Here is a 27,812-nt window from a genome sequence, read left to right as displayed (position 1 = left end):
CTCGAGCACCGAGGAGCGAGGAGTCCCCGGCGTCGCTGGCGATGACCGAGCACCGAGGACCGAGGAGTCCCCGACGTCGCTGGCGATGTCCGAGCACCGAGGAGCGAGGAGTTCCCGACGTCGCTGGCGATGTCCGAGCGTCGAGGAGCGAGAGTCTCCGGCGTCGCTGGCGATGTCCAAGAGCCAAAGAGCGAGAGTCCCTGGCATCACTGGTGATGTCCGAGCACCGAGGAGCGAGAGTCCCCGGCATCGCTGGTGATGTACGAGCACCGAGGAGCGAGGAGTCCCCGGCGTCGCTGGCGATTCCCGAGCACCGAGGAGCGAGGAGTCCCCAGCGTCGTTGGCGATGACCAAGCACCGAGGACCGAGGAGTCCCCGGCATCGCTGGTGATGTCCGAGCACTGAGGAGCGAGGAGTCCTCGACGTCGCTGGAGATGACCGAGCACCGAGTAGCGAAGAGTCCTCGGCGTCGCTGGCGATGACCGAGCACCGAGGAGCAAGGAGTCCCCGACGTCGCTGACGATGACCGAGCACCGAGGAGCGAGTTGTCCCCGGCGTAGCTGGCGACGTCCGAGCAGTGAGGAGTCCTCGACGTAGGCGGCGATGTCCGAGCACCGAGGAGCCCCTGGCGTAGGCGGCGATGTTCGAGCACCGAGGAGTCCCCGACGTAGCTGGCGATATCGGAGCACCGAGGAGTCCCCGGCGTAAGCGGCGATGTCCGAGCACCGAGGAGCAAGGAGTCCCCAGCGTCGCTGGCGATGTCCAAGCACCGAGGAGCGAGGAGTCCCCGACGTAGGCGGCGATGACCGAGCACCGAGGAGCGAGGAGTCCCCAACGTAGGCGGCGATGTCCGAGCACCGAGGAGCCCCCGGCGTAGGCGGCGATGTCCAAGCACCGAGGAGTCCGCGACGTAGCTGGTGATATCGGAGCACCAAGGAGTCCCCGGCATTGCTGGCGATGTCCGAGCACCGAGGAGCGAGGAGTCCCCGACGTAGGCGGCGACGTCCGTGCGGTGAAGTGTGCCCACTTAGTCCTCGAGCACGAAGAATCCGAGCGCTGAGGAGTAACCGATGTAGCTGGCGATGAAGCACGAGCGACGAACAGTCTGGTCAACTGGTCGGCAGCGAAGTGTGCATTGAGTAGAAGCGACCAGCGAACAGTCTGATCAATTGGTCGGCGAAGGAGTCCATGAACCAAACGGTCCGACCAAATTATCGGTGGAGAAGTCCGAGCACCAGGTGATCCGATCACCTAGACGATGATCCTACAATACAAATATGTAGAACGGGTAGTACATGATGTAAAAATATATGAACTCCGGAGAAAAAAATAGCGTATGTAGCTCGACGATCAGTTGGAGCAAAGATGTATTTATATTTAATATAAACTGCCCGACCAGTTAGTGTGTAGTTGAGTCTCCAACCCTAGCTAGCCCATAGTCCATAATGTCAAGCGCGGAGCCCGTGCACATGTAGGAGGAACAGGCGTCGCTAAGGAGCCGCTGCCGACCACCCATAATGTAGAGGGCAGACGCTCATGCACATGTAGGGAGGAGCCGGAGACAGGGCCGTCTCTGGAGGCGTCCGAGCATCAACATGACTGTTCGGGGGTTCGGAAAAACGTTTGGAGAGCAAACATGGAGAAAACAGTTCGGAGAAACATTATAGCGATATACAAAGATCGGAGAATATTTAGAAGAATATTAAAGCGTGACTTAGCTTTAGACGGAGCGTCTGGTCGGCGACGTATGGCGTTATCTGGTCGGCGTTGACAGCGAGCACCCGGCGGGCGGTGAGTTGTTGGTGAAGGCGACCTCGGAGGTGGTTCCGAGATCGAATCTGCTGTCGTAGGGGCTGGTGTAGCCAGTGATGAATTGTCGTCGTGGACCGGCATGGATCTCCATGAGATTAATGACGAGAACGCGCTGTTAATTTGAGGTCCATCTGGCTCGCCATAGATCAAGCGCACACCCACTATCTGGTGCGTCAACTGTCGACAGAATATCGTCGGCAGTCCACCGAGGGGTATCCCGCGATGGTAGATTTGTCGGTGAGGATGCGCGTAATCAGGAACCGGATGGTGACACAAGGCGCAGAGACAGCGATTTAGACAGGTTCGGGCCGTCTGATCGACATAATACCCTATGTCATGTGTCTTTGGTGTATTGTATTGAGATATAGTAGATAGATCTTGATGTATGGATCGTGTCCGCTAGGGGACCCCTACCTCTCCTTATATACTCTGGAGGAGGTAGGGTTACAAGGAAAGTATCATATTTGGTACTATACAATGTCTTGCGGTGCACGCCGAGCAGCGCCGTGCACGTCTTGATCTTGTGAGCTGGGCCACCTCTGATGGTGTGGCCCATGTTTTGGGGGCCATACCCCCACATGAACCATGGCAAGCTACCATAAGATCAGATAGACATAGACTGAGGTAGACAGAACACCCCAACCTCAGCAATTTGGGGCAGTAGTTGCTAGGCCAGAAACCTTGGATTGTTGTCTCTACTTTCTAGTATCCCCTTAGGTATAGCACTTTGGAAGAAAGAAGTGACTGGGAAACCTTTACCTTTCTGCTGCTATCTTTAGCCGTTGCATTTTGTTAGTAGTAGAATGTACCCATCTTTACAAAGTCACCAGGGGTAAATAGGTAAATGCTATAGTCTATCTTTTGACTTAGAGATGTTTAGCTAGTACAAATTTTTTTTGAGTGTGTTCGATAGCCAGTAGAGTTTTGTTGATCGGACATATAGCCCGTTTTTTATTAAGAGGAAGTAGGAGTTGTTAAACAGATACAACAACAGGCATCCCAGTAATCCCAAGATTACCAAGACCCCAAGCACCCGATACAAGAAAACAAGAAAACAAGCAAGAAAGGCGGAAGGGAGAGGACCCTTCACCACCGACCTAACCAACTGGACCTATAGAAAGATTCAACAAAAAGGCTGCCCACTCAAAAGATGAAGCCGCGGTGACAAAGCATCCACCGATAAGAACGAAGATAACGGGAGTCAACAGCGACCACGTAGCCGTTGTGAACAATCGAGCGACCGCATCGGCAACATCAACAACGACCAGGTAGTCACTGTGAACTGAGCGACTGTAGCGGCAACATCAACAGCCACCATGTAGCCACTGTGAACCGCACGATTGTAGTGGCAACATCAATAGCGACCAAGTAGCTGCTATGAACCGCACGACTGTGCAGCAACATCAACAGTGACCAGGTAGTCGTGTGATCAGCCGAGCGACTGCAGCGGCAACATCAACTGAGGTAGGGCAGACCGATGCAAAGAATAGAATGAAGCACACGCGGACACAGTACAGTAGACTCTAGCGAATGGCACGGTTGAAACAAGCGGAGTGCATCAACGAAGCCTTCAAGAAGGGGATGACATCTGTGGAAGCCAACTTCATTGGGAGGAGCACCCAAAAGGGACTTTCGTCCCCAAACTTGTCCCTGCAACCCCAAGGACTAAGCATTGATGATGCCTCCAAGAAGGTAATGACGCTGGCGCGCCACCGTTGTTGGGCCAACCGGCCAAGGGAAGCCTGCGCAGGGTTTTCACCCCAAAACAGCAGTCCAGATCCAAGGAGGAGGTCGCCATCAGCCCTGGGGGCCAGATCCGGCCCTAGGGAGAGCAGATCCGGCCCCTCAAGCCGGCCTCCGCGTAGGAGGTAGTAGTGGGGGGCTCCCGGACGCCAGCACCTTGCCAGGCGCTGCCGAGACGGCCAACCTGTAGGCCTTCGCCGCCCAACCGTGGCCGCCCTACACGCGCCACGGGCGGTGAGGATGCCGTCGCCGACCGCCACTACCTCGGCCAGAACCAACGAAGGGGAAGGCAGATCCGGCCCAGGGGTGAACGGATCTGGGTCGTCAGCCGGCCTGGCTGCCGGAGAAGGCAAGGGTGCCGCCGCGTGGCATAGGCTAGTGCACCGGCCACTCCCCCTGCAGCCGCAGACCCGGCCGCCGAGGTAGCCACCGCTCAGCCAGATCTGGCCGCTGGCTCCCTCCCCGCCACGGTCCCTGCCGGATCCGCACACGAGCAGGCCAGCCACGGCGCCTACAGCAAGGAGCGGACGGCCACGGCCACCAGCCGGCGCGGCCAGACGCGCAGCCCAGCCTGGCCTCGAGACCCAGGCAGCGTGTAGTGACCACAACTCCACCAAGCGGGGCAAGGTGTAGAGGCTAGATCCGGCCCTAGCGACCTCGGATTCGCCCGTCCGGCCGCGCGAGGTCGCCGGAGTTGGAGAGCGGGGGGGGGGGGGGGGGGGGGGGGGGGGGGGGGGAGGATGCGCAGCGGACAGCGCCCTATTTTCGGGGCCGCCGCCGCCGCACACCGAAGGGCGGCGCCGGCGGCCGGGAGGGTGAGGCGGGGAGGTGGTCCTGGGTGCCGGCGCCGGTCGCCCCGAGTCGCCCGAAGGGGGGCGCTCGGGGGAAGGCGACGGCAGAGAGGTGTATTAACTTGCAAACAAGGGATTCATGTCCATCAGCCAGAGTAGTTTAGTACTGAAATATATATACTGGTACAACAGCGGTGCTCGGTACAACTGAAATTGACTACATTTGTAAATATCTAGTAATTTGCCTTCTGACAGCAGTAGTACTGCTCGGCAAAGAACACGTTGGAAGAAGCGTCTAATGACAGGGTAATTAAATGTTAATCCTTCTTTCATCATTGTTTAACCTTCTGCAGCTTCTTTGCAGCAGAATGTTCCGAACTGACAGAGGCCACATTCGGTAAATGTAATACCCACAATCATAGCCTGCTTTTGATCACTGTACCTGCAGGAACTCATCAACTGGCGCCTTGTTTAGTTCAACCCTAAATTCCCAAAAAGTGTTACAGTACCTGTTACATTGAATGTTTGCGGCCCGTGCATGGAGCATTAAATGTAGACAAAAAAAAAAAACTAATTGCACAGTTTGGTGGGAAATTACGAGACGAACGTTTTGAGCCTAATTAGTCCATGATTGAACACTAATTGCCAAATAAAAACGAAAGTGCTACAGTAGCCCCAAATTCCAACTTCCTGCACCTAAACACGCGCCGGATCTATCTATCTATCCAAGTACATAAAACAGTTTGGCCATGTTCTGTGAAAAATTTAAATTACTACAAGATCAGATCAGATCTTGGCAGCAAGCGGGGCTGGAAAATGCTCTGGTGTCAGAGAACTAACGGAAGAATGAGATGTAAAAGAACATGCATCACAGCTAGAACAAGGTATAGGTTTCAACTTATTTAAAATTTAAACTAGCGATAAGCCCTCCCTTATAACTTAACCATGTGTGCTCCATGTTGTGATCACATCACCACTAGGTCACAGCACCTTGATGGGATCTAAATCCAAAGCCGTCTCTGTATTCCCATGATGCTTCCATCCCTATTACTTAAACCTTGCGAGTCATGTGTGACAGCTAACATGTCCCCTAACATGTTTGCCGTCGCTCATGTGATCGCATTTTTAATCTAACTAATAAGGTGTTCTATTTTTCATGCACTTGTGGTCTGTTTGTTGGATGACATTGACTTAGTACATACTACTATTAACACAAAGCTAATTTGAGATTATTTCATAGAACTGATATTAAAATTTGGGCGAGTCTTGAAAAAGATGCTAATTAGCTTAGGTGACCAACGTATAAATTTAACTAGAACATGTAGCAAAACATTATCTTATTAACACAATAGTTCTAAGTTCTCGTAGACTATTTCTACTCATAGGTATGTACATGTTCATGATAAAAGTTTCAGATTTTCACTAGCACCTAATCTTTTTTCTGTCACTTTCCAGCGGGGTTGCCACCCTTTTGCACGGTTAAGTTGGTAGTAATATGTTATCTTTCTATAGGTATTATACTAACCTACACTCCTTTACTGCATGTGCCCCTCCCCTAAGATTCCTATCTTATTCTACCTCACTTGCTCATTTTCTTTAACCCGGACACTCCTCTGATGCCTATGATTGAGTTCACAGACAGTAATAAGAGTTTGCCGGTCCATGTATTTTATTGAACTCCTTTCGGTTTCTCTGGAAAGTTAGGCATGTGATGCGAACGTGCATGCTCTCTGAACTTGGAAATTAGTACCACACAGAAGGAGAAGGTGCAGAAACAGTAAATTGAGCATATAAATTTTTTTATGAATTTGCATTGGTTGATGTACCACTACCACCCTGTCTTGCAGTGTTTTAGTTCTCATCCATGTGAATTATTAATACAGAGAAGCTTAGTGTTGTGTGGCTAGTGGCTAGACTGCTAGACCTCCCAAAAGTTTAATCCTCTGTCCATGTGCAAGAGCACAATTCTCTTGTCGGATGATTACAGTAATACTACTCAGTAGTAGAATTATATGACAGAAACACTTAAATTTTTTTGTAGTATAACATGCTGATGAAATTATCTTAGCACAGGTTGGAACATTGTCTCAAGGCAATATATGCACAGTACATGTACAACTACCTGTGGCAGACTGCTACCGTAAGTTTGTGCAGATCTGAGACAAGTGCAGGGAAAGATGAACGCAGGTTAGATCTAAGAGGGATTGATTTTATACAAGAAATGATAGCCAGATCATCGGTGTCAGAGAGGTTGCATTACCAAGATCACAGAGAGCATGTTCACCTGCAACACTACTGCATGATTTTTTTTGAAGAATTCTACTGCATGATTTTTCTCTCACTGGAGTTGGCACTTCTGCATCTTCCTTTTCCACCGCCAGAAAGTAATAGGTCGGCACAACAGTAAAGTTCAAGAAAAACATGCATTGAGGTGTAGATTTGATAAAGCTTGAGGAATGATGATCCAGCTTTGACTCTGGTAAAAAAAGAAGAAGTGTAATTTGGTGTGGATATCATTTCTACTGCTCTCACAGTACAACAAATTTATACTGTACTTTTTTTCACAGAAGCAGCTCTGAATCACTGCAGATAGACAGACCATCAGAAACATCCGTTCGCTGGTCTGGTCCGTTCAGACCAGCCGGCTGGTCTGGTGGTCTGGTCCGTTCAGACCAGCCGCCTGCTCCTCCTCACAAAGCACTTTGCATCTTCCATCCGCTACGGTATTTCTTCCTCACAGCAACCGGCCACTACAGTATTTTGGCTTTTTTTTTCAGACAAGGTAAACACCCAGAGCCCAGAGGAGAGCATGTGAATTAAGTAGTAAACAAACACCAGCAGCAGCCGCTGTTAACTTCTGAGTTCTGACCACCCAGCATCAGTACAAAAGAACAAACTTTCACAGGCGCTAGAAACACTATCTGGCTGTTCGCTTGCTCGTATCCGGCTTATCAACCAACGAACAATATTTTTCTTTCACACCAAACCAGCCAACGGTACTTTCAGTCATGGCTTATAAGCCAAACCAGCCCAAACGAACTGGGCGACTGTACTTAACAAAGGATAAAGTTCAGAGCTTCAGATTACCGAGGGAATTACGATTAGCATTTCCCGGAACCCGAGGAGGAAGAAATGTTCATGTTCTCACTCACCTCCTCAACAGAGCACAGCACTACAAAAGAAACAGCAAGCAATTAAAAATTCAGGATCACCCAATGGCAATAATGAGTACATCAACTAGGGATAAACATATCCAAATGATGGCATCAGCTGGGCTCCATCCATGCCATCTTCCTTCCATCTTCTTTCTCCCCCACACTTCAATTGAAAATTCCCAATATTCCTTTCTGATCTGAAACTTCAAGAACCAAATTTTGCAACATGTGTATTCCATGTAGAAGAGACCACTCACAGTCACACACACCACTGTATCTAGGAAATGTGAAACCATTTGTGCTATCGTCACCGTCAAAACGGCTTCAAGATATGTGCCAGAGTGAAACCATAGCGATCGAGCACAAATCTCAAAGACGAATCGATGGTGTGCGCAGTAGGATCTATCATCCATGGCTAGAGAGTAGAGATTGTACAAGGCAGTCACTGTACCTAATCAAATATGTTGTTTATCGAAAAGAATATCCTGCAAAAGCTAAGCTATTGCTTCATTATTTCATTTGGATCCAGATCTCTAAACCCTTTGGGTGCTATAAACAAATCCTGGGGTCTCCCGCTCTACAATCCCAAGGCAACGAGGAGGTGCCAGTGCCACCACTCACCCGCGGCCTCGGCCACTCTCTGCTCCACCAATGCCTCCACGCCTGCGCGCCACCACTGCAGCGAGGCTGGTCGCGCTCCTCGTGTGTCTCTCCCCGGCGCTGCTCGCGCCGTGCCGCGGCGTCAACGAGCAAGGCCAGGCGCTGCTGCGATGGAAGGGGCCGGCGCGCGGCGCACTGGACTCGTCGTGGCGGGCGGCGGACGCGACCCCGTGCCGGTGGCAGGGCGTGGGGTGCGACGCGCGCGGCAACGTCGTGTCGCTGTCCATCAAGTCGGTCGACCTCGGCGGGACGCTCCCGGCGGGGCCGGAGCTGCGGCCGCTGAGCTCGTCGCTCAAGACGCTGGTGCTCTCCGGCACCAACCTGACCGGCGCGATCCCCAAGGAGCTCGGCGACCTCGCCGAGCTGACCACGCTTGACCTCAGCAAGAACCAGCTGTCCGGCGCGATCCCGCCCGAGCTGTGCCGGCTGACGAAGCTCCAGTCGCTGGCGCTCAACACCAACTCGCTGCGGGGCGCCATCCCCGGCGACATTGGCAACCTCACCAGCCTGACGTCGCTCACGCTCTACGACAACGAGCTCAGCGGCGCCATCCCGGCGAGCATCGGCAACATGAAGAAGCTGCAGGTGCTGCGCGCCGGCGGGAACCAGGCGCTTAAGGGCCCGCTGCCTCCGGAGATCGGCGGGTGCACCGACCTGAGCATGCTGGGCCTCGCCGAGACCGGCCTCTTCGGGAGCCTGCCGGAGACGATCGGGCAGCTCAAGAAGATCCAGACGATCGCCATCTACACCGCGATGCTCACCGGCTCCATCCCCAAGAGCATCGGCAACTGCACCGAGCTCACCAGCCTCTACCTGTACCAGAACTCCCTCTCGGGCCCCATCCCGCCGCAGCTCGGCCAGCTGCGCAAGCTGCAGACGTTGCTGCTCTGGCAGAACCAGCTCGTCGGCACCATCCCGCCGGAGATCGCCAACTGCAAGGACCTCGTGCTCATCGACCTGTCGCTCAACTCGCTCACGGGGCCCATCCCGAGAAGCTTCGGCACGCTGCCCAACCTGCAGCAGCTGCAGCTCAGCACCAACAAGCTCACAGGCGTCATCCCGCCGGAGCTCTCGAACTGCACGTCGCTGACCGACATCGAGGTGGACAACAACGAGCTGTCCGGCGAGATCGGCATCGACTTCTCGCGGCTGCGCAACCTGACCCTGTTCTACGCGTGGCAGAACCGGCTGACCGGCCCCGTGCCGTCGGGCCTGGCCCAGTGCGAGGGTTTGCAGTCGCTGGATCTCTCGTACAACAACCTCACCGGCGCCGTCCCGAGGGAGCTGTTCGCGCTGCAGAACCTGACCAAGCTGCTGCTCCTCGACAACGACCTCTCCGGGTTCATACCGCCGGAGATCGGCAACTGCACCAATCTCTACCGGCTCCGGCTCAACAACAACCGGCTTTCCGGGACGGTACCTGCGGAGATCGGCAAGCTGAAGAACCTTAATTTCCTCGACTTGGGCAGCAACCGCCTTGTCGGGCCATTGCCGGCGGCGCTGTCCGGCTGCGACAACCTAGAATTCATGGACCTGCACTCGAATGCCCTGTATGGCTCTTTGCCGGATGAGCTGCCCCGCAGCCTACAGTTCGTCGACATCTCCGACAACAAGCTCACCGGTCTGCTGGGCCCGGGCATTGGGTTGTTGCCAGAGCTGACGAAGCTTAACCTCGGCAAGAACCGGATCTCCGGCGGCATACCGCCGGAGCTCGGTTCCTGCGAGAAGCTTCAGCAGCTGGACCTCGGCGACAACGCACTCTCTGGTGGCATCCCGCCGGAGCTCGGGAAGCTTCCCTCGCTGGAAATTTCGCTTAACCTCAGCTGCAACCGTCTCTCCGGCGAGATTCCAGCGCAGTTCGGCGAGCTGGATAAGCTCGGCAGCCTCGACATATCGTACAACCAGCTCTCCGGCAGCCTTGCGCCCCTCGCGAGGCTCGATAACCTTGTCATGCTCAACATCTCGTACAACATGTTCTCCGGTGAGCTCCCAGACACGCCCTTCTTCCAGAAGCTTCCGCTCAGCGACATCGCGGGCAACCACCTGCTCGTCGTGGGCGCCGGCGGCGACGAGGCCTCCCGGCACGCGGCCGTCTCGGCGCTGAAGCTGGCGATGACGATCCTGGTGGTGGTGAGCGCTTTCCTCCTCCTGATGGCCACCTACGTGCTCGCGCGGTCGCGGCGCCGCAACGGCGCCATCCACGGGCACGGCGCCGACGAGACGTGGGAGGTGACCCTGTACCAGAAGCTGGACTTCTCCGTGGACGAGGTGGTGCACGCGCTGACGTCAGCGAACGTGATCGGCACGGGGAGCTCGGGCGTGGTGTACCGCGTGGCCCTCCCCAACGGCGACTCCCTCGCCGTGAAGAAGATGTGGTCGTCCGACGAGGCCGGCGCGTTCCGCAACGAGATCTCGGCGCTGGGCTCCATCCGGCACCGCAACATCGTGCGGCTGCTCGGGTGGGGCGCCAACCGCAGCACCAAGCTGCTGTTCTACACCTACCTCCCCAACGGCAGCCTCAGCGGGTTCCTCCACCGCGGCGGCGTCAAGGGCGCCGCCGACTGGGGCGCGCGTTACGACGTCGCGCTCGGCGTCGCGCACGCCGTAGCGTACCTCCACCACGACTGCCTGCCGGCCATCCTTCACGGCGACATCAAGGCCATGAACGTCCTCCTCGGCCCCCGGAACGAGCCGTACCTCGCCGACTTCGGCCTCGCCCGCGTCCTCTCCGGCGCCGTCGCGTGCGGCTCCGCCAAGCTCGACTCGTCCAAGGCGCCACGCATCGCCGGCTCCTATGGCTACATCGCGCCAGGTAAATAGCCGTCGTACGTAGCATCGATTTCCTCAGAAAAGCTAGTAAAGTTTTTCCCTGACATTCTTCTTGTTGGTGCATGCCTCAAATCAAAACAAAACAGAGTACGCGTCCATGCAACGGATCACGGAGAAGAGCGACGTGTACAGCTTCGGCGTGGTGGTGCTGGAGATCTTGACGGGGAGGCACCCGCTGGACCCGACGCTGCCGGGCGGCACACACCTGGTGCAGTGGGTGCGGGAGCACGTCCGCGCGAAGAAAGCCACGGCGGAGCTCCTGGACCCGCGGCTGCGCGGGAAGCCGGAGACGCAGGTGCAGGAGATGCTGCAGGTGTTCTCGGTCGCCATGCTCTGCATTGCCCACCGTGCGGAAGACCGGCCGGCGATGAAGGACGTCGTCGCGCTGCTCAAGGAGATCGGGCGGCAGGCCGAGAGGTCTGAAGAGGGGAAGGAGCAGCCGGCGTGCAACGCCACGGCGGCGGCGACCGCCGCCGCCGCGCCAGCGCCACTGGACGGGCAGGCGCAGCGGTCGCCGCCCCGGAGCCCGCTGCCGAAGGGCGGCTCGTCGAGCTGCTCGTTCGCCATGTCCGACTACTCTAGCTGATGAATCATGCTCGCTGAAGTGCTGCTGGTAGATATCACCGATTAGCAGGCACTTGAACGGTGAATTTTGGAGGTGTAATAAGAATAGTGTGATTAGTGTATCAGTGTGTAGTTAAATTGTTAATTAATTCAGATTATAGCTGGTACTCCCTCCGTTCCAAATTATAATTCATTTGATTTTTTTTAACCTTAAGTATGACCACTCGTCTTAGGCTCTATTCGGCAGGACTTATTACTGTTATAGCTGATTTGTAGGGTTAATTTATTATGAGAGAAAAACAATATCCCATGGCTGAAAAAGTAGGACTGATTCTGGCTTATAAGCTCAAGCGAACATAGGCTTATTAAAAAAATTGTACAAACATAGTCAAATTTAAGTCATTTTAAAGAACGTTTGTTAATAAAGCAAGCCACAATAAAAGAAGTGGTATTTTACATAAATTTTTGAATAAGACGAGTAGTTAAATTTGGGATCAAAAAAGTCAAACGGACTATAATTTGGAACGGATTTAGTAATTTATGTGCTCAGATGTATTTGTACTTGTAAATTAATTAATCAATTAATGGGTCAATTCTAGTAGAAGAAAAAATGACGACATGACGATGAAAATGATCGGAAACGATACTATGATGTGAAAATTAAAAATGGTCGTTATGAAATTTCCCCATATTTTGAATAGCTATAATGAGAAAATTGTCAAAAAAACGGCTATGCTGAAGTCATAAAATGACTATTTTTTTTGTTTTCCTAAAAAATGAAAACAATAAAGGGCACTGAACTTGCTCTTGGGTTCAATTAACCATTCACTAGTACACTTGTGCTTTCATTTTTTTTTGAAGTAATGGTGTTTTTGAAGTATCACCAATACAACTTGAGTTCATTTAGCCCATGTTTTTGAAGTATCATCAATACAACTTGAGTTCACTTAGCCCATGGTTCAATTAATCATTCACTAGACCATATTTTTCTATTCTATAATCTAAATTAATAAAACCTTCATTCACACAAAAAAAACTCGGGGGCACTAGTGCTCGGATGTCTGGCGCCCGCAGTGCATCCGAACGCATCTCACAGTCCTCAGCCAACCGAACCGTGGGCTGGCGTCGTGGCTCACCAACAGGACCATCTTAGCATTCCGCGTAAAATAGAAAAATAAAGAGGACCAAGCGCTATTGGCCCGCGCAACGGAAGGGGGAACGACGTGCGCTCGCATCCACGCCGCAATCCCCAACACGTCCCGTCCGTCGGCCCCCAGCGCACCCCCTTCGCCGGCCCTCGCTGCGCCCCCTCCGCAGTCTGAGAAGGATGCAAGGCAACAGAAGGCGAGGAGGAGACACCAAGCGCAAGGCAGCAGAAAAAGCGAGGAGAAAGATGCAACACCCGATCTACTTTTAAAACATCCAGATACAACACTCGCAACATTCGTCTAAAGGCAGATAAAACATTTAAAATATGCGTCTAAAACACTTGCAAAAACACATGAAAAAACACTTGAAACCAACTACAACACATACGAAACATCCAGGAAAACGCTTACAACATATATGTGAAACACATGCAACATCCAGATAAACACAATTACAACATATGTTCGAAAAACATATGAAAATATTGAGAACAAACGTTTGCAACATACGTGTAAACCATTACAACATATGCAACATCCCGATCTACTTTTTAAAATTCATATGAAACCCTTGCAACATACCTCTGAGACATATGAAACATTTGAAACATATACTTGCAACATGGGCTTTTAGCGCAAGCGCAATGTCTTCTTGCTGCTTGGACGAATGGGGCTCGTCGTTGTGGAGCTTGACATAGGCATGGAGCTCGATGCCACAGAGTGTGTGGAGGTCGCCGGTGCGGAGCTCGTTGGTGGTACGGACCTCGACAGTGGACGCGACAGGTGGATGGACCACAGCCGCGATGGGAGGCACGAGTAAGGGTGTGGGTGGAGGGGGGGGGGGGGGGGGGGGCGCGGCGCGCGGCTTGGTCGGGGGCGGCGTCGGCGAGCGGCTCGGGCTCGAGCGTGGGTGGCGTCGGCGAGCATCGCGGCAGAATCCATCCTGCGACCGCGAGCTGGGGCGCACAGCACAAAGCGGTGTGAGCGACGCGGGCGAGTGGATGAGGATGAGCCTGCGAGTAGATAAAGATGAGCCACGAGGTCCAGACGAGAAGTCATGCGCATTATACGAGCGAGTGAACGCGAACGCGGATGAGCCACGTCCGGACAAGAAGCCACGGGATGGACGCCCGAGCCATATCATTATTGCAAAAAAATAAAAAATTGCACAAGCGCAAAGCTGCAAATAGTGCTATAGTTTTACTTACATTAGCGGCCCGTGAAGGCTATGGCCCAGATCCCAATTGTTTGGGTTTGCTGTGTAATTAGCCCAGACCCAGGGATCACGGCCCAAACAGATATCCTTGTGAAGCAACCCTACTACTCTCCCTCGAGCACCCGCGCGGCCGCGCCGCGCCCTTCCCAACGCCACGCTTCTCTCCGCCCAGCTCGCCACCGCCGCCGGCGCCGCCGCTGCATCTCCACTTCACCAGCCCCCGCGCCGCTCCTCATTCTAGTTGGGCCAGCTCCAGCGGCACCTCCATGGGTGGTGTAGTCTGATTACTCCCTGGCCGTCTATTGCAGATTTGCAGCCCTAAGCGCGGTTCGCATCCGGCTCCGCTGCGGGGAGCCTGGTTTTGCTCGTGATGTCGCCGGCCGCCGGAGAGCAGCTCTCTGGATCCCACAGAGAGGGCAGGGCCGTGGAGGCGCGGAGGGTCTTCATAGGCGCCGGCTGCAACCGCGTGGTGAACAACGTCTCGTGGGGAGCCTGCGGTCTCGTCGCCTTCGGCACCCAGAACGCCGTCGCCCTCTTCTCTCCACTGGTCTGCCGCCTCGCTCCTTCACCATTTTCTATTTCCTGCAGTTTTAGTTACCTGATAAGTATATCTCAATTGTTCGTGTCACCCAATTCGTCCGAACTCGTGTTCGTGCGAGCAGAGAGGTGAGATCGTGACAACGCTTCCGGGGCACAAAGCGCCGGTGAACTGCACGCTATGGCTTCCCACTAAGAAGGATGTGCTCCAAGGTGGGTCACTTTTATTTTATTTTGTTTTAACATATTTTTTATTTCGTAGGCTCAATGTTTCCGAATTGTAACTACTGTACTTTGGAGGTTGCTGATTGCTGAAACGACTCTTGTGTGATAGATTTTTCCATTTGTTGTTTTTTGGGCTTAGCAAGGTTATATGTTTTGACTATGTAAGGTGATCCAAGTATCAGCAGTGATCGTCTATTCGTCTGGAGCTTTATAGATTATTGTTATTTCGTTCATTCCTTGAATTGTTTTAGTTGGTAACTGACAGGTTGCATATATATATATATATATATATATATATATATATATATATATATATATATATATATATATATATATATATACAGTAGCCGGCTACAAAATAAGTTATTCTGTAGCCACCTCCATTTACTATAATTTTATATACTAATTTACCATAATATAAATACATATTTACGATAGTTGGGTTACTATAACACATGGGGATATTTACCATAACGTTATATTAAACCACTTAGTAAGGAGTTACTATAATCTCGTAAAATAACATAGTAATTATCGTAACTCAAAGTGGCTACAGAATAAGTTATTCTGTAGCCAGCTACAGGATAGTAGTTCTATATATATATATATATATATATATACACAGTACTAGATTAGACATGTCTGATCCTGAACTCTGGTTTCTTTTTCTCCTTTGTGAGGCCTAGTGCTCCATTTTGTTGACTGTTTTTCCTTCATGGTTTGCAGTTCGTGGCAGGGAGACGCACTATCTACTCTCAGGAAGTGCTGATGGTACTATCATGGCTTGGAAGATTGGTTCTGGCAAAGGAGAGGTGACTTCATTATCTATTCGCCCTCATTTAATTGTATACTATGTTCTGTACTTACATTGGCTGCTCACTGCTCTGTAGTATTAGAATTGGTTGCAACCTTGCAGTATTCTTGCAACAACAACAACAACAACAACAACAACAACAACAAAGCCTTTAAGTCCCAAACAAGTTGGGGTAGGCTACTTGCAGTATTCTTGCTGGGAATTATTTGCTTGATAAACTTAAAAATGGACTCCAATGGTTTCTGCTGATGCCTAATTGTTTGATTTACTGTTTACGCCTTCTTTGCAGTGGTCTCATGCGTTGCAGCTCCCAGGGATGCATAAGAAAGGGATCACCTGTCTTGCTGGAAGGATGGTGTCTGATACTATTGCAATTTTTGCTTCTACTTCTTCGGATGGTATTGTTGTTATTTGGGAGATGGCAATTGAGCCCGCCCCTGGTGGTAAGATTGCTTCCTTGTAGATTGCCAATATTAGTGTTAGGTGCCTAATCTTTTGTCATGCTGGTTTAACTATTCAAACTATTTTAACGGTTCTTGGGAATGTGGCACTGCATTTGTACTTAACTTATTTGCTTTCTCTTCACAGGTGATTGCAAAGTGTCTTGCCTGCATTCTCTGTCCGTTGGTTTGAAACCAATGGTTTCACTTTCATTAGCTGTATTGCCAGAACAAGGAGGCCATCTCATTTTGGCGATGGGTGGTTTAGATCACAAGATCCACATCTATTGTGGGGATAAGGCAGGCAAGGTTTGTAACTTGTTTTTGCAATATCTTTTTTTGTCCATTCTTCCATTTCTTGCTACCCTAACTACACATTTTTCTGTGCGCAGTTCATTAAGGCATGTGAGCTTAAAGGTCATTCTGATTGGATCAGAAGTTTAGACTTTTCTTTACCTGTGATTATGGGTGGTGAAAAGCACAACCTTTTCCTTGTTAGCTCATCTCAGGACAGAACCATTCGGATATGGAAAATGACTTCAGAAGCTGCTTCTTCTGGCTCCTCCGTACAATTGAGGAAAGGAACTATTGAGATGACCTCCTATATTGAAGGACCTCTATTTGTGGCCGGGAGTACAAGTTACCAAGTATCATTGGAGTCTCTTCTTGTTGGGCATGACGATTGGGTATATTCCGTAGAGTGGCAGCCGCCTACACTGTTAACTGGGGATGGAGCTCATCAGCCAATGAGCATATTATCTGCATCCATGGACAAGATGATGATGATATGGAGGCCAGAGAAAAATACTGGCCTTTGGATTAATTCAGTGACTGTTGGTGAATTAAGTCACTCCACACTTGGATTTTATGGTGGACATTGGCAGCCTGATGGCAGAGCCATTCTTGCACATGGTTATGGTGGATCCTTTCATATGTGGAGAGATGTTGGACTGGATTCTGAAAATTGGCAGCCTCAGATAGTCCCGTCTGGTCATTTTGCACCTGTGTCTGACTTGACATGGGCAAGATCTGGCCAATATTTGCTATCAGTTAGCCATGACCAGGCAAGTTCCTCGACTTAATACCAGTTTTGACTTCTAGAACTCATATATTTGTTTAGTTGTGTTTTCTCTTCTACTTGCTAATGCTCTTTTACATCAATGCTAAACATGCAGACAACACGTATATTTGCACCTTGGAGAAATCAAGTTAACCCTGGAGACATGATCTATTGGCGTGAAATTGCCCGTCCACAAATTCATGGCCATGATCTCAACTGTGTGACATTCATTCAGGGTAGTGGGAACCATCGCTTTGTTAGTGGTGCTGATGAAAAGGTCTCTAGAGTCTTTGAGGCCCCCTTATCATTTTTGAAGACCCTACAACAAGCAACTCTGTTGAAACCTGACATCTCTGAGGATTTTGACAATGTTCAAGTCCTTGGAGCAAATATGTCTGCTCTTGGGCTTTCACAGAAACCCATATATACACATGGTCAGTATCTCTCACACCACCCATGTCTATTGTAATTGAATAATAATGCCTCCTTTTATTTGGCATGAAAACACACACTTGTATATAATTCAGTTTTTTTCCTTTTATTTGATGTTGCTTTTTGCATGGTGGTGTAGCAGGAGTCAAGGAATCCCCAAGCGGTAATTCTAATGATGGTCCAGATTCTATGGAAACAATTCCTGATGCAGTGCCTACTGTATTCACTGAGCCTCCTGTGGAGGACCAGCTTGCATGGAATACTCTGTGGCCTGAATCACACAAACTATATGGTCACGGAAACGAGCTCTTCTCGATATGCTGTGATTATGAAGGGAAGCTTGTTGCATCGTCTTGCAAGGTATTGTTGCTGCATGTTTTCTTGTGCTAATTGTGAAATTCGTCAATAGAACAACAACAGCAATACCAAAAGTCAAAAGCAAGTCGTGATAATACCATATTATTCCATAGGAATTCCTGGATGCCATTGAGAAAATGTTTTTGTTGATCCGTATATGTGTGATCATGTTACAAGAAATACTTGATCCTTTGATTCAGTAATTCATACCTTCTCTTAAGATAACTGGATTGGGTGTGGATTCACAAACAAATGCTTGTTTTTCATCTTAATATGAAGAGGGGGATGGGATGAAATTCTAGTATTCTTGGAGCTTTCTTTATTTCCGGGGATACATGAAACATTCATGTAGGATGGACCACTGTGTGAAAACTAGTGCGTCTTCATTTGGCATTTTTTTTTGTTAATATTTGACATATTAGCATAATTACATTAGTTGATGCTGAATATGTTTAATTGTTATTAATGGTTTGATTTTACTGTACCCATGGGAAATTTGATGGAATTTCACTCCCATTCAGACTCAGTCAGCAGCAGTTGCTGAGATCTGGCTCTGGGAGGTTGGAGCATGGAAAGCTGTTGGCCGCTTGCAATCTCACAATCTAACAGTGACAGAAATGGAGTTCTCTCGTGATAATGCGTTTCTTTTAAGTGTTTCGAGGGATCGCCAATTGTCTATCTTTTCAATCAGGAAAACCGGTAGGCAGTAATTCTTATGATCATGTAGTGCCTTTGAAGTTATTGCTTTACATTTGTCTCTCCAGTCATGCTGTTTCGTTTGTGCTGGAGTTGTTGATATGATATCACTTGTGTAATTCTAGAAGAAGGAGCAGAGCACCGTCTGGTTGCAAAGCTTGAAGCACACAAAAGAATTATATGGGCGTGCTCATGGAATCCCTTCGGCTATGAATTTGCAACTGGATCGAGGGACAAGAGTGTCAAGATATGGTGTGTTGAAGACGCATCTTCTGTCAAGCTACTTGCAACATTGCCTCAGTTCCGTGACAGTGTAACTGCATTAGCATGGATGGGCCGTGACCGTTCTTCTAATGCTGGTATCCTCGCTGTTGGCATGGATAATGGATTGATCGAGCTCTGGAGTGTTTCAGGTGGAAGAGCTGCAGGAAGTACTCCAAACACTCCGCTCAGTGTGGCATGCGTGCTTCAATTTGACCCTCTCTTGTGTCACGTGTCAACTGTTCACCGTTTACGGTGGCAGGAACCCAGCTCGACCGATGAGAAATCGGCACTTGAGCTCGCTTCTTGTGGAGCTGATCACACTGTAAGGGTGTTTGAGGTCCGCGGCAGCATATAGGCTTATGTCCAGACTTACTAGATCAAACTGTAATGTGCGTGACAGTTTTTTTATTGATATCTGACACATCGTGTTGTAAAACTAGTCCTGATATGAGAATTCAGAAAAGAGTATTTATCATGGAGCATGTGCTGTCCATATGTAACACCAGTTTAGTGGTAAAAGATTCAGTGTTGCCCTCATTTGGAAAACTATGAGATTATGGTTATAGATGGTGGTGATGTATTGCTGAATCACCTCTATCCAAGCTTTGTGTGTCATCTCAATCTGCAATACAAATTCGATAAAAATCCACTGTATTGCTTACACTCAAGCAACGAGTTCCATATGCTGTACATTACACACTTTGTTGAAGTCTATGTTCAGGTTGCTTACAATCTAAGCTACTGACATACTGTGTTGCAGCTAGCCACCAGGACGCAGCAACAACTGAGCAACCAAGAGATCTACAAAGATGAAGAATCAACTTCAAATTCACATGAATCAATAGGTATGTTTTGCTGTTCTCAGGCCATTTTTCATCATCAGTATAAAAAACTAAGATTTGATATAATAACAAAACAAAAACGAGTGAAATTTTCTAAAGCCAGTCATTTTGTTCTGCATCTCCGGGCAACAAGAACTCCACAAGGAGGGGCAGTGAGCTCCAGCTCACAGATTGTGTACATCCAGTATGAGTAGTGGCCAAACCCAAACCTGGCCTCCACTTTGAAGGTGCCTTTGATTGTGTACACCACCCTGTTGCTCCTCACCTGGTTCACCATCTTTACAGCCACCTCGGGCGGCAGCAGAACTCGGCTGGACACCAGGTGCATATTCAGGACCTGGGACTGGCCACGCCGCTGCAGGAACGGAGGCAGCGCCTGCACGGCCATGGGCCTGTCCTGGAAGAAGAGCTCGATGGTGGCGGACCGGAACACCAAGTCGATCTTCTTGTTGGGGTTGGAGATGTTGGCCACGAGCGTCATGTCGTTGTTGAAATAGGGGGCCGGTGAATCCACGTAGATGCTGTTGAGGATGGCGTTGGCAGTGTCGAAGGATGGCGGCCTTGGCTTCACCGCCAGGAAGATGATCAGGATGACGACGCCTGCAACGATGAGGAGTATGCTGAAGGCGAAGCAGACGATGGCCGCACACCACATCGCCGGCGAGGTCCGATGGCGCGGTTGCAGGATTATCTTCGACGGTGCTCGCGCCGGCTGCCGCAGCGCCTGTGGCTGCTCAGTTATCTTGGACGGATCCACCAGCTGCGCCGGTGGCTGCTCGTTGGACGGATCCACCGGCGGCAGCTGTGGCAGTTCTGGTGGCTGCTCGATTACCTTGGACGGATCAACTGGCGGCGGCTGTGGCAAGGCCAGTGGCAGCTGCTTCCTGTTCATTAGCTTGTTTATGATGGTTCCTGGGGATTGGAGGTGATAAGGAGTGCCCATTTCTGCAGCACCACCACTACCAAGTACAACAAGGCAAAGACGAGGAGCTCAAGAGTGTAGAGAGGCTTAATGGGGAAAGCAAGCTAGAGAGCAAGAACCACAACAACGAGAGCCAGGGAATGGAGTGATGGAGTTAAAAGGAGTCTGATCGAGCCTAGTGGTGGCACCTCCTTCCAAAATAAAGAGGGAGAAAAGAGGGGCTTTTGAAAATTGGGCGTGGGGCCACTATCTCGTGTTCCGCCATTGAAAAAACAACAGCTGCTTCGAGCAAAGGTGCGGAGTGGGGCAACGTTGCCGGCTGCCGGCAATTGATTGGGGTCTGCTTTATCTCACAAAAGCATATTTCTTGAGGTGGATAAAGGTAAAGCTTGGGTTATTCTTGGCACTAACAAATACTAGCCTGATGCTCGATGTTTCATGTTTCTGGCTTGGCATGTTCAGACAGCAGCTTGGAATGTGCTCTTCCCACCAATACATACATGGCCAGTGAATCAGCGGTTCATTTTGGAGGAACACCTGCCCATGCTTTTCTTGTGCAATTTTAAAAATTGGCCAAGGTGAGATGAAGTAATAAAATGTGCCACAAACTCACAATCATTGGAAGTTCATGCAATCTTCCTGTTAATGAAGTCTCAAGTTGAAAACTGGAAAGCAGTCAGTCAATGAGGAGGTGAGATGAGAAGGAAACAAGGGCAAGTTGCTTAGCCATGGAAAAAAAGGCGCTCCCTGGACCAGTTTCGTCTCGAAGTAGGCAGGTATGGGGTTAATTCATGACTAAGGAACCCATATGTGGTGACAGAAAACCGGCCTGGATTTGATGCGAGATCTCAGCAGGAAGGAACATTCCTGAGTCGTCCATGGCTTTTCTTTGGTGCAGGCCCTGCTTTTGTCAGCGACGGCGAAAGCTGACGCCGCACTGCGCGGCTTTACATGGATCTTCCCTTCCTGCGCTGTGCCGTGTGTCGTCTCTCCTGGCTCCAGCACTGCATTCTTCAGGTGCCATTCGGATTCGTGAGTTGGTACTTGGTGGTGAGGAGAAACAAGAAGAAGAATCGTCTAGTCGCCTGTATCTGCGAAGAAACTTCTGAGAAGGATTCGATCATTCGTTCTGATCTGGTTTTGCTTTATCAACAGACTGCATGATCTTTTCTTGGATTTTACTGTCGTGTCTGTGCGCGTCTGAGTCATCTTTTTCTTTTTCTTTTCTTTTTGTGGGCACCGGTGCGCCACTGGCTCAGCTATGATGAAATTATTCGCTCTAGTGATTTTTCTTCTTCTCGGATACGCAATGTATTAGAAGAGTTTAAACGTACAGACAACACGCATCTACCGAGCGTCAAAGTCGACCTAAAACAGCCATAGCTGGACCATCCTAACAGAAGATCTCTAGTTTTGATATTATATAAAAGGAAACAACCAATACTGACGCAACAATGCGACCTAGGAGGTGGCCTTGCGTCTTCGCGTCTGCCTGGACGAGCTCTTTCCACCGTCCGGGAAAAGCGCGTTCAGCGCTTCGACGTTGGATGTAGTCAGGTTGCCGACGAAGATCTCGTTAAAGGCATCCAGCTACAACGCGGATGGCGCTGATGGACTCTTGGTGTAGCCCATACGCTGTATGATCAACACATCACCTCGCTTGGAAGCAGGTACTCTGAGCCGCAAACCGTCTGCTCCGCCACGGCATCACCGTCTTAGCAGGGGGCTGCTTGGGAGGCTGAATAAGCGGAGAGTCGACCTTCTTCAGCACGCGCCTGGTGAATCTCGAGGCGGCGTGCAGCGGAGCTGTCGCTCACGTCGATCGTGCGGTCCCCCCGAGGCGGCATACTGAACATGTCAGCATCCGCCGAGGCCTCGGGCGGACCAAAGCCAGGTGGACCGCCCTCCTTGTCCTCTGTAGGGGCGGCGCTCCTAAGGGGGTTGTCTTCGCCACCCAAAGTGGCGTGACCTAAGCTTGACCGTGTTCAGGCGGCCGTGGAGCGAAGCCCGTTGCCGTCTGAGAAGGGATACCGAGGCGGTCACCGGCGGCCATCCGACAGACTGCGAGGGAGGCAGCAATCTCCTCCATCATCGGGTCCTCTGAGACATCGCGTGCAGTGTGCGTGGCGTCCGAGTATTGTGTGAGCAACAGATCGAGCTCGGAAAGGCCCCATGCCTCACTGGTGGGCTCACCGAGACCGTGACCCTCCTGGCTAGCACTGTCGGCTGCGGCAGTGGCAGCGGTGCAGACGGTCTCGCCGCAGTCGGCCGCAGCGTCGCTGGAGGAGTCGGTGGTGTCTACCACCGGCCGCCTCCGTTGTCTTGTCCGCCGCCGCCTCGATCATCGCCGTCTCCGCCCTCGGCCCGACAGACACAGCAGCGGTCGATGCAGGCACAGCTCCACCTGGCTCACCGTGACCTTCCTGGACAACACTGTCGTTGGCAGCGGCAGTGTTGTCCGGCGTCGCGGCGTTGCCGTCATCCCTTGGCCGTCCCCGACACCTGCGACGTCGTCGGTGTCCTTTGCCGCGGCGCCCACCGGTGTCCGCCACGGCTTTGCCCGAGCTCAGCGCACCGCCGTCCGCGCGCAAGCCACACGTACCGCCTTGAGTGCGTGACTGGACGCGTCGACGAGGTGCGCCCAACTCATCAGGCACGCCGGTCCTTGCCGAGTCTGCTTGGGGCATTTTGTAGTCGCGTGCACGGTGGCGGAAGCCCCTGCAACGCAGGCAGCGCTGGGGCAGTCTGTAGGTCGCCACCCTGTTCTTGGAGGAGAGGCAATTGAGACATTCCCCGAGCAGCTGTGGCAGAAAACGGGGCATTGGGCGCGGTGGCGGAGCCTCGTCGCGGCCTCCAGATGACCCACACGACAGGACCTTGCGCCAGCCTTCTGCGTAAGCGTCGTCGGACGCCGGAAGCAGGTTATGGTCCAAGCCTCCGATGGACCGGGCGCCGACACTGCGCACGATCACGGGCACTCCGGCTAGGCCGGCTGTCCCCGTCCCGCCCACGGACTGGGAGCCCGTGGATGAGCTGCGGACGTGGCCGACGAGGGCGCTTGCGCCGCACACCGACAGCGCCAGCCCCGGCAGCATAGCTGCGCTCGCCTCCGACGACGACTGAGCGTGGCCGGGCTGTCTCGGCTAGCGGCGACCTCAGCCGTCGCTGGCCTCAACGAGCCGCGTCGAGGTAGGGGGCTGGGAGGCGGTCGACGTCCGCTCCGTATCCGAGACATCGAGGAGGCCATCCTCATCCTCAGCCCAGCGACGAGCCTTGGAGCGTCCCCTCGAGCGCTCCCGTGGGTGGAAGGGTTGGGCGAAGGGAGAGAGCGAGGACGGCGAGGTTGCGGCAGGGCGTCCCGAGGCAGCCTGTGGTGCCGGGCTGAGCTCGCCGCAAACTGTGCTCTCCGTGACGGGCGGAGACCAAGAGGCAGGGGGCGCTCCCCCGTCATCGGGCCGCGCAGCCCCAGATCCGGTCCCGTCAGCCCCCAACGGCTGGGCCGGAGGCGCCGGCTTCGCAGCTGGTGGAGGCGCGGACCCCGCGGGCGGCGCCGTTGGCCGGGCAGCCGCCCCACGGCCATCAACGCCAGTTTCTTCGCCCTGCAGCGCGCGCGGCGGTGCCGTGGCGGCGGCCGGTGGTTGGGGCAGGTGGGGGGGCGGCGCACCTGACACAGCCGTTGTCGCGCGGGAGGCGCCATCCTCCGTGGACGGCAGCGGCGCCGTCGGTGTCTCGCCGTCACCGGCTGACCCGAAATCGCCCTCACCGGGGCAGCCGGCGCCGGATCCGCGCAACACCATGGTGGCCGGAGACATCTGGAGCGGCAGCTGCTCAGAGGAAGCTCCATCTCCGGCGGCCACGGCGCTCGGCCCGGAAACGAGCGGCGGCGGCGGCTCCCTGGTGGAGGCGCATCCCGTGGAGAAGAAGGCTGCGGGAGGGGCTGGTTTTGCGGGCTTGGAGGCTGTAGGGAGGGCAGGGGAGTGGGGAGGGGGAGGGCGGGGCCGCTGGCGCCGGTATGGCGGCCGCCGGCGGCGGCGGCGGGTTGGGGGCGGCTGCCAGGGGGCGCCGCTAGGGTTGGGTCATCAAAGCTGTCCTTGTCCTCACGTATACATACTGTGCTGTCAACAGAATGTAGGTCGGTCGTGTCAGGTCAGGCGAGGTTGGCTGGCGGTACGGCGCTGTCGTAGGCCATCGCTGGCGTGCCGGTGTCGTCGCTGGGCACGTAGGAGCAGCTCGCCGACGCCGACGCGGCCTCCACCTGCTCCTGATGCGCAGTCACCACGCCGCCGCCGCTGTCCGGCATCGTCAGGAACTGCTCGTCCGGCGCCAGGCAGCGCTGCAGCAGGAACCAGCAAGGAAAAAAACGCGTCATCGTCAGCCTTGCCTGCCGTGGTGGCGTCGTCGCAGTGGCAGTTGCGCCATGGCTCACCAGCGGCATTGTGAGAGGGAAGGGCGTGGCGGGGATGGGCGTGGAGAGCAGCTCGGTGCAGGAGTACGCCTGCCGCCACGCCTCCGCCTCGGCGTCGGCGTTGCCGCCTAATCCGGCCACGCACGGCTCGCCGGGCAGGTGGACCAGCTGGGAGGTGGCGTCGTACACGTCCTGCTGGTCCCTGAGACGACGGAGAGAGGGAACGAAGTTCCAGTGACGGCGTAGGTACGTGCACGCCGCCGGCACGTCGATCGGGCACGTGTAGTACGTACGTACCTGAGGTAGATGAACGGGTCGTCGGATGCAGCACCGAACGACAACATGTGGTGGCCGCCGGGGTCTGATGGGCCCCCGTCGCTGGCGGCGGCGGCCCACAGCGTGGGCCGTGGGGGCGTCGCCGGCGAACGCGGCCATGCCCTCCGCGTCGTCGTCCGGGTGGGACGTACATCGCCGGCGCACCATTTGGCCCCTGCCATGCACGATGCAACATTTCCACACCGGACCACCAACCAAAGAATGAAAGAAAGAGTTGTGTGTATACATACCTGTACTTGCATCCCAGCAGAGATGCAGCCGGTTGGAAGGGGGGCATGTGATTGCTCAAGCTCAACAGGAAATTCTGCAAGGGGAACTCCTCGTTGGTGGGCAACACAAATTAAACACACAATTCAGAAGTTGCATTTGCAGATCACAGTAATTCAGAAGGATTATTTATCCCTGCGTTGTATATACTAGTAAAGTGAAGCTGGATCGCCATGCATGGATTACGACCTTCCTTTGGACGACGCGATCGAGCACGTCCATGAGGAACTTCTGGCAGTGGCAGGCGTCGATGTCGTCGTCGGTCGTGGAGGCGAACGCGGCAGGGTCCGGCGGCTCCAACAGCCTGCAATTAACAATGCACGGATGCAACAGCGTACGTACACAGTATGTCAGTCAGTATATGTACACAAGTGAAACCATGCAGGATCGGAGGAGAATCAATCTCACCTCAGAGGATGTGCAGCTGCTGCTGCGAGGTGTGAATCTCTTGCTGAATCTCCTGCAACGCACGCACCCCCAAATTATTAAGGGCAAAACGTAAAAACAGCAGCAGCAGACTGCGCGCACTGACAGCAGAGTGTTAGTTGCATTGCTACAGTTAGTTACTGAAGTAGTACAAAATTCCATGGGTGATCCGGGCAGTGTCAGTAGTGCGTGTGCCAGGGTGCGGTGTGCCTTACCTCTGGGTTGTGGATGGCGCTGCAACGATGGTCCATCGGAGGGATGACAAGCAAGTAATCACATCACCCAACAAAGAATCAAGACAGAGAGGGAGACATGCATATTCATGAGCCGCATTCCATCAGCAATGCAATGGTAATACTACATAACTGAACAAAGAGACAGGAAGGAGGAGATGATGGATCCATGACGAGACATGGACGAACGCCTCGCTGACTGGCTCACCGTACCCTCCCCTGTCGTGCTCCGAGAGGTCCATGTATCGGAGGATGACGTCCTCCACCCCGCGGCGGCGGCCGGAGAAGTGGGTGAGGCGTGCGGAGAGGGAGAACATGAGGAGGGCGAGGTCACGCACAGCTCGTACGCCTTCTTGACCAGCCCGTTCCGGCGCTTCGAGAAGGTCACCTGCCGGCTCGTCTTGTTCTCGATCCTCCTGATCGCAAGCTTCACGCGCCCCATTGCTGACGGCCGGCAGCCGATGGATCGACGACCCAACTGCAGAATATGATCTATCTAGGGCCGTCCCGTCCGCCGGGTCTCGGGAGCCGGAAGGGATGAAGGAAGGAAGGAGGAGCCGGCAAGGAGGAGGTCAATCCGTTAATGGCGAGAGGGAGACGAGATGGAACGATCAAAAGAACATTAATTGCCGATGCCGATGCCGATGGGGCGGCGGCCGGGCACACCCCCTGGTCAGGTGGGAATGGGATCGTCGATGGCAGCGGGTGGGCGGGAGCGCTCGTCGCTGCGGGACTGGCGCGACGCCGTGAGCTGGCCACCCGCACATCCCCCAGCAGGCCATGTGCGTCTTTTTGCCCCGGTGCTACTGCTACCCTGCTGCTATAAAAGGGCCTGCTGCGATGGTATTCGAGGAAGACAGATAAATGAAGGCCATGCCATGCGATGCGTCTCCATTTCTCCTCTCTCTTTTTTTCCTCCACAAAGAAAGAAAGAAAAAGAAAACGACCGGCAGTCAGTCCATGGAGGGAGGGAGTAGTAGCTGAGTAGGTGATTTGTTCCTCTTTCAGTAGCTTTGTTTACTTTGGTCTTTCATTTTGATCGGCCCTTTGATTTCTCTCCTTATTTCTAGAAATTTTTTTCTGATGATTTCGCTGTGTAAGTGGATCTATCTTATTTATCGCAGCGCTCTTGCAGTTTGGGCAGCAGTGTGGCGTAGGGCTGGACTGGCTGATAGAAGGGGCTGGATGATGGATCCGTTTCGGTCCATGGGCCGGCAGTCCCCCATCCGGCCCAGCAGGAGAGGAGATGGGGAGAGACAAGCACACGCACAGCATGGAGAGACCGAGAGAAAAAATATCGGATCAAAATCTTTGGTCGGAACCTTAGCCCGATCAGACGCACCGATAGATCGAGTTGGCAGTTTAGACTATGGGCCTGTTCTGGATCTTTTAACTCTAAAAATTACCCGCTAAAATTAATATTAGTGAATCCAAACAGTCCTGCTAATAAACCTGCTAGTTACTATCTGAAGGGCTGTTAATTATTAGTTCCTTTAGCAGGTTTAGGGTTGCTAATTTGTGCTAATCATTCGTATGCATATTCAACTCACTATCCAGCCACCTATTAGCAAGTGGATCCAAATAGTCGATTGCTAAAAATTAGTGATAATGGATCGAGAAAACCCTGTTTCGGTAGGA

At 52.6% G+C, this 27,812-nt stretch overlaps 5 protein-coding genes across 16 annotated transcripts; 2 read left to right on the top strand and 3 right to left on the bottom strand.

The window, feature by feature from the left end:
- The first annotated feature begins 8,122 nt into the window (after positions 1–8,122).
- Positions 8,123–11,695, top strand: LOC136501700 (LRR receptor-like serine/threonine-protein kinase RGI3). The gene is made up of 2 exons (XM_066497225.1): positions 8,123–10,973; positions 11,077–11,695. The coding sequence occupies exons 1-2, from the start codon at positions 8,153–8,155 to the stop codon at positions 11,574–11,576; spliced, it is 3,321 nt and encodes a 1,106-aa protein (XP_066353322.1). The 5' UTR covers positions 8,123–8,152; the 3' UTR covers positions 11,577–11,695.
- Positions 11,696–14,004: 2,309 nt separating this feature from the next.
- Positions 14,005–19,345, top strand: LOC136502062 (elongator complex protein 2-like). 4 transcript variants are annotated; one of them, XM_066497543.1, is made up of 10 exons: positions 14,005–14,465; positions 14,581–14,668; positions 15,407–15,492; positions 15,784–15,937; positions 16,083–16,243; positions 16,327–16,998; positions 17,110–17,428; positions 17,569–17,786; positions 18,305–18,482; positions 18,605–19,345. In XM_066497543.1, exons 1-10 carry the CDS (start codon positions 14,289–14,291, stop codon positions 19,096–19,098), a joined length of 2,547 nt encoding a protein of 848 aa, XP_066353640.1. In that variant the 5' UTR covers positions 14,005–14,288; the 3' UTR covers positions 19,099–19,345. The 4 variants fall into 4 exon arrangements, with proteins under 4 accessions (XP_066353640.1, XP_066353641.1, XP_066353639.1 ...); XM_066497544.1 differs by having other exon boundaries at positions 17,566–17,786; positions 18,608–19,345; XM_066497542.1 differs by having other exon boundaries at positions 17,566–17,786.
- A 46-nt stretch (positions 19,346–19,391) lies between these two features.
- On the bottom strand, positions 19,392–21,750 carry LOC136502065 (NDR1/HIN1-like protein 10). Its single transcript, XM_066497556.1, has one exon. The coding sequence runs from the start codon at positions 20,526–20,528 to the stop codon at positions 19,689–19,691; it is 840 nt and encodes a 279-aa protein (XP_066353653.1). The 5' UTR covers positions 20,529–21,750; the 3' UTR covers positions 19,392–19,688.
- A 151-nt stretch (positions 21,751–21,901) lies between these two features.
- LOC136502063 (uncharacterized) lies at positions 21,902–26,938 on the bottom strand. Of its 9 annotated transcripts, none has more exons than XM_066497553.1 (7): positions 26,383–26,938; positions 26,157–26,175; positions 25,924–25,975; positions 25,705–25,819; positions 25,479–25,552; positions 24,934–25,402; positions 21,902–24,840 (listed from the first exon to the last, which is right to left on the bottom strand). In XM_066497553.1, the coding sequence occupies exons 1-7, from the start codon at positions 26,614–26,616 to the stop codon at positions 24,655–24,657; spliced, it is 1,149 nt and encodes a 382-aa protein (XP_066353650.1). In that variant the 5' UTR covers positions 26,617–26,938; the 3' UTR covers positions 21,902–24,654. The 9 variants fall into 9 exon arrangements, with proteins under 9 accessions (XP_066353650.1, XP_066353649.1, XP_066353647.1 ...); XM_066497552.1 differs by having other exon boundaries at positions 21,902–25,114; positions 25,210–25,402; XM_066497550.1 differs by having other exon boundaries at positions 24,934–25,552.
- LOC136500285 (lysine-rich arabinogalactan protein 19-like) lies at positions 23,663–24,304 on the bottom strand. Its single transcript, XM_066495634.1, has one exon. It carries the CDS (start codon positions 24,302–24,304, stop codon positions 23,663–23,665), a length of 642 nt encoding a protein of 213 aa, XP_066351731.1.
- Positions 26,939–27,812: the final 874 nt, after the last annotated feature.

This window comes from Miscanthus floridulus, chromosome 13 (genome assembly GCF_019320115.1).
Source record: "Miscanthus floridulus cultivar M001 chromosome 13, ASM1932011v1, whole genome shotgun sequence".
NCBI classification, from domain to species: domain Eukaryota; kingdom Viridiplantae; phylum Streptophyta; class Magnoliopsida; order Poales; family Poaceae; genus Miscanthus; species Miscanthus floridulus.
The sequence above is the reverse complement of the archived record's forward strand: the minus strand, read 5'-3'. Positions and strand labels throughout refer to the sequence as shown.